The sequence below is a fragment of the Anastrepha obliqua genome, chromosome 4 (assembly GCF_027943255.1).
Source record: "Anastrepha obliqua isolate idAnaObli1 chromosome 4, idAnaObli1_1.0, whole genome shotgun sequence".
NCBI lineage: Eukaryota > Metazoa > Arthropoda > Insecta > Diptera > Tephritidae > Anastrepha > Anastrepha obliqua.
The window spans coordinates 61,602,036-61,613,050 of record NC_072895.1 but is presented as its reverse complement, the minus strand read 5'-3'; the positions used below and the strand labels follow the sequence as shown (position 1 = coordinate 61,613,050).

General features: G+C 36.7%; 1 protein-coding gene across 1 annotated transcript; it reads left to right on the top strand.

Moving 5' to 3' along the window:
- Window positions 1–9,301: 9,301 nt before the first annotated feature.
- LOC129245052 (glutathione S-transferase 1-like) lies at window positions 9,302–9,970 on the top strand. Its single transcript, XM_054883015.1, has one exon. The coding sequence runs from the start codon at window positions 9,302–9,304 to the stop codon at window positions 9,968–9,970; it is 669 nt and encodes a 222-aa protein (XP_054738990.1).
- The last annotated feature ends 1,045 nt before the right edge of the window (window positions 9,971–11,015 follow it).

Below are 11,015 nucleotides of genomic sequence, written 5' to 3'. Positions count from 1 at the left end.
AAAACCATGTAATGCAAAATTTCAAACTTTGTACAAAATTGTTTATACTTTCAATTGTTTAACCAGAACTTTTAGAATTTTTCCGGGTCTGCCGCTTTATTGTTCATTGAATTTTAAGGCCTCTTCTTTTCGCCACTTTTCTGGTCGCTATCTTTATGTTCGATTAACTGGACGAAAAAAATCCAAGGGGAAGCAACAACAAAGTTATCGAGCAAGATTCGCCGCTAGCAAGTATGGCCATACCTCATTATACTGGTATAATTCACAATCTTACAAACACATGTAATTTAAGGCAGCTCTATTTCTGCGTTGCCAATATACGAGGACGGTTCGGTAAATACCCGTGTTTGATAACAGAAGGCGTTACTGAGGGAAGTTGGTATTAGCATCGAGTGCTGCCGTCTATCAAACGACGGCAAAACAAATTTCAGACTGATTGATAGGTTAGTTTGGTTTTGCCAGCTATTCGAGTAAGACGCGTTAGGAGGGGGAGTTAAAAGCAGAGTTGGATGCTGTCTATGGGAACGCTTCGCCATCTATGGCCACAGTTAGATATTGGTTCTACGAGTTTAAACGTGGGCGAACATCCGTTTTTGATGAGGAACGACCAGGACGCCCAGCAGACGTGGTTACCGAGGAAATCATTCAAAAAGTCCACGACATGATTCTCGCTGAACGACGAACGACGAACGAAAGTGCGCGAAGTAACAGAGGCCATAGGTGTGTCGACCGAAATGGTAATTAATATTTTACATGATAAGTTGGCGATGGAAAAATTGTCAGCCCGATGGGTGCCGCGATTGCTCACAAGCAACAACAAGCGGATGCAACTGTTAACTTCGAAGCAGTGTTGGGCGCAATTTAAGTGAGCTCCGAAGGAATTTTGCGTCGAGTTGTCACCGTTGATGAAACCTAGATTCATCATTACACACCAGAAACTAAGCAACAATAAAAAGAATGGATTTATGCCGGAGAATCTGCTCCAAAGAAGGCGAAATCAGTCGCATCGGCCCGAAAGGTAATTTTTTTGCGATTCGAACGGCATCATCCCCATGGATTTTTTAGAAAAAGGAAGAACGATCACTGGACAATACTAGAGTTATTGGACCGCTTTACCATAAAATTGAAAGTGACACGGCTGCATTTGGCGAAAAAGAAGGTGCTGTTCTGCCACAGTAACGCACCTGCACATTCATCCGGAGTTGTCGCCGCTAAACTGCATCATCCCCGAGACAGAGGCGTACATATTTTAGAGAATTCATAAAATCCTCATTTTGGAGGGGTTAAAAAATCGGTCGGAGCTTTGGGAGAAGTAAATCTTTCTAAAAGGGTCTAATACAAACATAGTCCCTTTATGTTGAAAAACAATTTTTTTTTTTTAAATGGTGTCTTCATCTCTAACACAGTACTTATGAACGCCTGCTAACGCATGGCGAAAAGAAGAGGCCTTTAGTTTAACAAAGTGTAACTTTCAGGTGACGACAAAATGCCCTTAATTAAATTAATTTTTTTGTCGCCAAGGTGTCACACCTTTTCTTCCATACGAAGTGCGGCTCGTGTTTTTTGTATGTGGAAGAAAAAGCCTAGAACCGTCAACAAAAAAAATTTACAATGATACCACTGCGCTGGAAGGCGCATGTCAAGAACAAGCGTGAAGATCCAGAATTAAAATCAAAAATTATTCTTTACCTTATTGGTAGACACTCTATTCTGCAAATAGTCTGCTACTGCTATGTAACCCAATTCTTACACCGGTCCGGACATATATGGCATTCAGCTATGGGGATACTCAAGCGAGTCTTGCATTACTATTATCCAACAATTCCAAAATAAAGTGTTGCGCAACATCGTCAATGCTCCATACTCCGACTTCCATCGTGATCTTGATATGCTACTCGTCATTGAGGTAGCGTAAAAGTATGTCATGACTCACAGTCAACTTCTAAGTGCACATTGACAACGTTGAAGCTTTGGCTTTGCTTCAGCCAAGTACTCATCATCGGTGGCCCAAGCATAAAGCAGTTTTAGATCAGATTGGCATCTAGTAGCACCTGTACCTTAGATATTTATACATTTATTTTGACCCATACATTTTGACGCATATTAGCTTTAATTTCTTCTATTTGTTCGATGAAAATTGCTGGTTACTGTCTTTATGTTGTACTACATAGTTGTAATATCTAAACGTTATGCTGTTTATGCTTTGAGATGGGTTCATAAAAAATATGTAACATACAAAAAATTTAAACAAGCCCTTACTAAAAGTATGGACTATAGAACTGCGTATCCAGAAAAATTTTGTGAATTCTAGTTTAAAAGTTGAAAGTTTCATGAAATATTTTGTGCTGAGTTTCAGCTTTTGCATTGCACGGTTTTTGTTGTAGTATGAATTATATCTATATATATAAAAATGAAATGATGTTCGTTTGTACGCATTTTTTTGGGCCGATACGAGGCCAATTTTATTCGTTCTTTTTTCATATTATAGAGATCCACTAGGGGAAGGTTTTTAGCAAAAAAAAATTTCTTTTAAATATTTTCTTCATATAAAAAAAGAAAAAATCAAAATATTGTACAAAAAAAAACTTGCTCGATTCTTAGATTAAAGTAAGTTTCGAATCGACATTCATTTTATGTGTACAACTTTTTTTGAATTTTTCGTTATTGTATACAGAAATTTCAAATGATTCGAATGAAAATTTTTTTTTTTTTATTTCTTCCATAAAATATTACACCTGTCGTTAGACAATAAGTAATTTGATTTACAAAAAAATGGAATGAGAGTGATATTGAAGGGCCAATGCCCCCAAGCTCATTTAGAAGAAATATATACATATTATTTAAAAACAAGTGGTTAACAAACAATGACATATACGATTAGTTGACAATTGATTACAAGGATTTTGCAAGATCTGTTGGTGTTTGACGGTTAAGCCGACTTTGGGTAGATTTTTCTTTATTTGGTAGTCTTCTCATCATAGGATTTGTATGCGTTAATAGTCTATTTATGTGTCTTCTGCTAGCGCTTTGTATTGTTTCATCAATAGTATCGATGTCAAGGTCGCGATGAATATCTGCGTTAGGTATGTACCAAGGTGCATTAGTTAAGGTCCTAAGTATTTATGAAAACGATGTTTTCGGCTATGAACAAATGTTGGAATCGAATGAAAAAGGAAAGAAACGCGAAATGATAAAAAAAATTCTTGGAAAATTTAAAATGAATGGTGCTTCATTGGAAAAATTCAAAGGTAATAAGAACATACACAAGATAAAGTTAGAATTCGAATTTTTAGATTTATTTTGTTTATTTCTCATTTTTTCAGAAGTACACCACACAACAACTCATTCCAACTCTGATTTTGAAATCCTGTTGGAATTGGTGATCGATAATTTTGTCACTATAATGGTCAATGGAAATTTGCGTGTATCAGACCCTGCATATTATTTACCATATCAACTTTTTATGGAACATATGGACCAAATGAACACAAAAAAATAATTTAGTTTTGTTTTGATTTTTTGCAACATTTTGGTTTTCAATTAATACAATAAAAACAATACTGTTTTTTCGTGAACACAAAATTCTAAATTTATTACGTTGTTTGTTTAGAATTTTTTTAGAAAAAAAGTAAATTTTTTGGTTTTGAGGAAATTTGTTTATTGTTGCTATTTGTGAAAGCGTAGATATTTGTAAGTATTTGACTATAATCCTAAAAGTTAATGGAATACCACTATGTCACATAGAAAACATTTTTTCAAAGGGGTGTTTTTCGAAAATTATAAAAAAAATTGTTTTCAAAAATTTTGAAGAAATAAAGTAAAATAAAAAAATTTCGAAAGCATGAAATTTTTTCAAAACCAAATTTTCCTCAAAAAGATAAAAGAAATTTCTTCGAAGAGGTGTTTTTCTAAAATTACAAAAAAAAAATTTCAAAAATTTTAAACAAATAAAATAAAATAAAACTTTTTCAAGGGTATGAAATTTTTTCAAAACAAAATTTTCTGAAAACCAAACAAAATTTAAAAAAAAATGGTGTTTTCAAAGCATTTCATATTCCACTATTAATAGAGAATACATTTTTTCGAGGGGGTGTTTTTCAAAGCGGAAAAAAATCTTTTTTAACAAATCAATTTAAACTTTTAGAAAAGTATGAAATTTTTTCAAGAACAAAATTTTCTCAAAAACGTTAAATTAAAAAAAAATAGTTTTTTCAAAATATTTAATTTTCAGCAATTAACTGAGAAGAAATTTGTTAGAGCGAAGTGTTTTTCAAAACTTCAAAAAACACTTTTTAACCAAAAAAATAAACCTTTTTTCAAAAACAACAGGAATGATAACATTGCCTAACAATTTCTGCACTTTTGCACAGTCTAAAGAGGCATTGATACAGAGTGTATTTCCAAATATAGTTCAACATTACAAAAACCATGATTGGCTCAGCGAAAGAGCAATTTTAGCTGGGAAAAATAAGGACGTAAATGATATAAATGTAGCTATTTTGGATCAAATACCTGGTGACATAGTTGCATATAAGTAAGTCAATGGCCACTATTTACTGATCAAGATGATGTCGTAAATTATGCAACTGAATTCTTAAACTCACTCGATTTGTCAGGCCTACTACCTCATAATTTACGATTAAAAATTGGAGCACCGATTATATGCTGCGCAACATTAATGTGCCCCGACTTTGCAACGGTACCAGACTCGCTGTGAAGAAGCTAATGGGTAACGTTATCGAAGCAACAATTTTGAAAGGGAAGTACAAAGGAGAAGACATTTTGATACCCTGAATTCCACTGATTCCGGCGGATTTACCATTCGATTTCAAACGTTTGCAGTTCCCTATTCGCCTTGCCTTCGCTATGACAATTAATAAGGCGCAAGGACAGTCTCTACAAATGTGCGGTATTAATTTAGAATACCCAATTTTTTCTCATGGACAATTGTATGTAGCTTGCTCACGAGTTGGCAAACCATCGTCATTATTCACGCGAAAGATGCAAAACCAAAAACGTTGTCTACCAAAAAGTGTTACAATAAAGTTCGAATGAAATTGTATCAAAGAATTTGCTTTGTTTCGTATTAATTTTATTCTCTTTCAGCAAATCATTGAATTTATCGTCTAGCGAAGCGGGCGAGGGTACGCTAGTTTATATAAAAAAAATAGTGGTGTGTTTATAGTTTTACATTTTAGGTCTATATGAGAAGAATGGCGGCCGCCGTAGCAGAATGGGTTGATGCGTGATTACCATTCGGAATTCACAGAGAGATCGTTGGTTCGAATCTCGGTGAAAGCAAAAGTAATAAAAACATTTTTCTAATAGCGGTCGCCCCTCGGTAAGCAATAGCAAACCTCCGAGTGTATTTCTGCCATGAAAAAGCTCCTCATAAAAAACCTTTTCCCTTTCGGAATCGGCTTAAAATTGTGGAACAACATAAACAGTTCACTAGACAGGGTTAGTTTACTGGGGCGGCAGCCCTTAGTCGGGAAAAACCCGAGTCATTCCGGTAACGTAGAACCGGCTGCCATGGAAACAACATTAAGACACACGCCACAAATAGCAGGAGGAGCTCGGTCAAACACCTAACAGAAGTGGCAATTAATTTAAAAAATAACGGCAATATTTGTGTTCATAATATAGAGACTACGATCGAAAATTTTATTTTTCAGAATCCCCTTAATATTTCTTAAAAGTGTACACAAAAGTGCGTGATAATCACAAATGTAGTCGGTCGATATTACAGGGGTTTTATGCACATACATACATATATACGACATGTACAAGATAAAATATCAATTCGTCATGCTGACTTTGATAACGAAGACAGTGCGTATGTGATTTTAAACGATTAGTTTATAAATATTTCTTCGTTTATTCCTATGCGTATGTATTTGTATAGATACTCAAATTCACGCATATGTATAAGCAAGAGGCTATCGACTGTTGGGGCTAATGGGGGTCAATTGAGAGTCACATTATAAATTTCTAAAATTTCTCCGTCGGAAAAATCACATCAAAAAGCTTCTGCTATTAAACTACCATTAAAGTATGTATGTATAATAGTATATATTTCAATGAGGGTAGGGAGTTCTTATCCGACACGCTGATTTTATTTTCATTGGGAGTTTCTTTTTCACAAGGCGGGTTCCAAACCTAGCGCACATCACACGCACATCACATATGTTCAGTTTGCTCCCAAACTGGTATTCGGAAGATACCCAGAGTGGTTGCCCAGAGTGGTTGCAGCCTTCTAAATATCGCGCACAAGGTTCTATCGAGTATATTGTGCGTAAGACTGAAGTCATCGTCAACCAACAGATTGGACCTTATCAGTACGACTTTAGCCCTGGAAAGTCCTCAATTAACCAGATATTCAGAATACGCCGGTCTAGGAAAATATCCATGAAAGAAGAAGAAATACAAACCATAATTTCATCAATTTTAAAGCTGCATTGATATTGACATCATCAGAACGCGCTGTTAGTTCTGCCTTTTCTATGCTAGATAAAGAGGCAAAGCGAATGAATCTGTTGGTGAACAAGGGCAAGACGAAGTACCACCTGACATCAAACAAGAATCTCTTTTGCCAACAAGTGCAACTTTGAACTAAGTTGACAATTGAGTAGTAAAGTCCTCTTTCGACGAGCAAAACAAGCACTTTATAAGACTCTAGGCATTGTATATCGCATAAGCTTGCTTGGTATTGTATGCCGCAAAAGCTTGCACGATGGCAACATCCAATTAGGCGTTCTTTGGAGGGTTTGAGAGACAAATTTTGCGTAAAATTTTTGAACCTTTGCACAGTGGCGACGGCGAGTATCGTAGGCGATGGAACAATGAGCTGTATGAGCTTTGCGGCACATCGACATAGCGCAGCGAATAAAGAATCAGCAGCACCGCTGTCACATTGTCCGAATGAATACAAACTTTCGGTTCTGAAAGTATTCGATGTGGTAGTTGCTGGTGGTAGTAAAGGAAGAGGAAGGCCTCTTTGCGTTGGAGATATTTAGTGGAAAAGACTTGGCTTGATTTGGTGTGTCCAACTGGTGTTGGCTAGCATGCGGAAGAAACGACTGGAGCGCTTTCTTAAATTCAGCCAAAATCGACTAAGCGGTTATCGCGCCAATCAAAAACTCAGGCGAGCGAGAAAAGTTTGTGTTGATGTACTTTTACAAGGTGGTGCAAAAGTAACCTTGCGATGTTTTTTGGCTGTAATTAAAAAAAAAATGAAAAACTTTGATTCTTCTTATGGATTATTTTTATTTGGTCTTTTAATTTTTTTTACATCAAGTCGAGAATATGATGCCATGTAAATGGCCGCCGCCACAGTTGAGTGCCATTTGAGCCATTTTTATGGCATTTTCCATCACTTTGGCCAAAACTTCCGGCGATAGGTCCTCACATTCTTGACGGATATTGTCTTTAAGAGCTGCAAGAGTCTGAGACTTGTTGACATAAACCCGCGACTTCAAAAAGCCCCAGAAAAAGAAGTCTGGAGCGGTCAAATCAGGCGATCTTGCTGGCCAGTGCAAATCGCCAAAACGGGAGATTAGGCGCCCGGGAAATGCATCCTTCAGCATATCGGTTGTGGCACGTGCAGTGTGTGCCGTTGCACCGTCCTGTTGGAACCACATGTTTTCCAATCCCAATTCATCAAGTTGCGGCAAAAAGAACTCGTTGATCATTGCTCTGTAGTGCTCACCATTCACAGTAACCGTTTGGCCCGCGACGTCTTCGAAGAAAAAAGGTCCGATGACTCCTCCAGCGAAAAGAGCACACCATACAGTGACTTTGAGCGGGTGTAATGGCTCTCCATGGGTTACACGCGAATTTTCAGTGCCCCAGAAGCGTAAATTTTGCTTATTTACGTACCCGCTAAGATGGAAATGAGCCTCATCACTCATGATTATTTTTGATGAAAAATCATCTTCCTCTTGGTGGTGATTAAAGATGGCTTGAGCGTATGTTAGTATGTTGTACCAAAATTCACTGTAAAGACCGTCGACTGATACCCATTTGCGTGGCACGTCGTCTGGTCGATGTCGACGGCGCTTCCATGACATCCTCGGCTACAGCTGCAATATTCTCTGCAGAACGGCTACTCCGGGGTCTGCCACGCCTGGCAGCATCTCGTGTTGTGCCAGTGTCTTCGAGGCGAGCGGCTAAACGTCGCAGTGTTTCACCAGTAGGCGTTGGATGGCGAGGAAGTCTGCGACCTCTAACTACATATCTAACATGAGAAAGCATCTCATAAAAATAATCTGCTATTCCTCGACCAAAGGCTGCCACCGCCTGTCTAGTGCATCGTATAGACGATGGCGTTCGGTGACTACACCGCACTTACTGGGCTTGATGCACTGCTATAACAACAATAACAACACGACATCGAAGACAATTTTTGTAGGGGAGAAACATCAAGACCAGCCACAATTTGGAGGGGGAAAACGACGCTCACACATAACCAAACTGCATTCTTCGCTTTGAAAATAAATGAAAAAGTTCCACAACAGGTTAAGGAGTTAAATGTCAATACAGTTTTTTTTTTTTTTTTTTTTTTAACTTTATTTTGTATTCTGTCTATACTTACAATTCTTAGAAGACATTTTACAAATATTTGGTTACATTTAAGAGTGGGTTTGATTTTAGTATTAAAGGAATATTTCCAGTGAAATATCCTTTCTAATAAATAATTCAATAGATGGCTCTTGGACGAGCTGAATTGGTGTTTTTCTTTTCAACCTTAAAAAGACACATGATGGTGACATGAGCGTAGAGGCCAGTTCATTTGGGTGCGATTGAAGTCGATTTCGGTATTTACTGGTTACATTTTGTATTTCCTCTTTTATTGAAGGGATGTCTAAGTCCCGATGAATTTGGGCATTTGTCACGTACCACGGAGCGTTGACTAGGGTGCGTAGAGTCTTGGATTGGAAGCGCTGCAGAATTTCCAAGTTTGAATTTGACGCAGTACAGTTTGAATAAAGTTAATCCCCTTGAAAAGTTTCTGGGTCCGCCATTGCATTTATGTAGGTATTATATATGTGTAAAAGTGAGTGTGTGCTAATCGGTTAACATACATACATATCTCACCGAAAAATGGTTAAATTCTAATCGAATGTTATCTCAGTACTCCACTCACTCAGCAACAATCCAACTTTAGACACTTGCATAGATAAGTATGCTAGTTTTACAGGAGCCGCAATCAATTAGTCGTTAGTTCAACGTCAACGTACGCATATCATTTATTTACGTTCATCAATACTCGTACTCGTATTTACGGAAATCGACAATAGCAATGGGAAAAATAGTTTTGTATGCCATAGGTGGAAGCGCGCCGAGTCGGGCCGTTTTGCTTACATTGAAAGCGTTAAATGTGCCTTTTGAATACAAATTTTTAAATTTATTAACAGGAGAGAATCGTACGCCCGCATACCTTGCCATTAACCCACATGGCACTGTGCCAGCACTATCTGACGATGGTGAGATACTCACTGATTCACACGCCATTATCACATATCTAGTTGACAAGTACGGCACAGATGATTCGCTCTATCCAAAGGATCTGATCAAGCGTGCGAAAGTCAACCAGTTTTTATTCTATGAGGCTACTGTGGTATTCGATCGCACTTTCCTTAATATTAGCAGACCGATTTTTAATAAAAATAATGTGATTACACATGCCAAAATTGAAGCCATCTATCAAGTCTATGAACGACTGGAGAGTTTCTTGAAGGAACACGCTTACGTGGCTGGAGATCAACTAACAGTTGCGGATTTCTCACTTATCGCTACAATAACCACTTTGTTCAATTTTGCTCAACTTGATGGTGGCAAATACCCCAAAATTGCTGAGTGGGTGAAGCGTTTGGAAGAGTTGCCCTACTATGCCGAAGCGAATGGCGAAGGTTTAAAGCAATATAGTGATTTTATTAAGTTGATTGGCGGCTTTAAAGTATTGCGTTAAATGCGAGTAATTTTCGTGCAAATGTTAAGGAAGAAACATACTTTGCATACTTTGCGTACGTATGGATGTGTTTTCGTGTACTTGTATGTTTTCTAAAACAGCCCAATGTAAAAAGTTAATCATTCCCGAAAATATTTATTTGTTGTAGTATTCAACCTACTATAAATACTATGTACTCGCATGTATGTATATATGGATGGATGTATGTATGTATGTATTTAAATATTTTATACGTAATATGTACCAGGCAATAATATAAATGTTTGAAAATGGACTAAATAAAGTATGCAAGGATTATTGAACTAAATGCTGTTGCTGGCATTTTTAACATTATTTTCGGTTGGGAACTTGAATGAATTGTATTATATACATGTATGTACATATGTATATATATACAGTGAGTGACGCTGAAAATGTCAATCTTTACTTTTTTGATTAGAAAAAGTGTAATTCGTATTCTAACAAAAATAGTTTAAATAAAAATTCCAAAACTTAAGAAAAAACAAAAATTACATCGTGAGTTCAAAAATATAGTATTAATCCGAACTGTTTTGGGTGTGTTTTTTTTTGGGAGCGTGTCATTATTCTGTATTACAAAATTCTGGGTGACAAAATTCTGTAAATTGCAAAAAAATTCTGCTTTTTAAAATTCTGCTTTTTTAAAATTCTGCTTTTTAAAATTCTGCTTTCTAAAATTCTGCTTTCTAAAACTCTGCTTTTTCAAAATTCTGCATGTTTAATGCGAAAAATTCTGCTTTATTCAAGTTTTGTGATTTTCGTCATACAAGAAGAGAGTCAAAGTTCTCATCTCCAGGTAATATTTGATTGCAAACATATGTACATACCAATGTATAACTGTTATCAACTATAATTAATGTAGGTATGCACATATGTACGAGGGGATTCTGCTGTTTCCGTGGCGCCGCAATCTTATGGCGGATTCTTATAGAAATCGACAAAAGAAAACGAAATGAATGAGTAACTTTTTTTGATATCTCGCTTAGTTTTCGAGATATTGAATAAAAAAAAGGCTGGAAGGCCTCAA

Coding starts and splice junctions, on each gene's coding strand:
- LOC129245052 (XM_054883015.1), top strand. CDS start 9,302: ATGGGAAAAATAGTTTTGTATGCCATAGGTGGAAGCGCGCCGAGTCGG.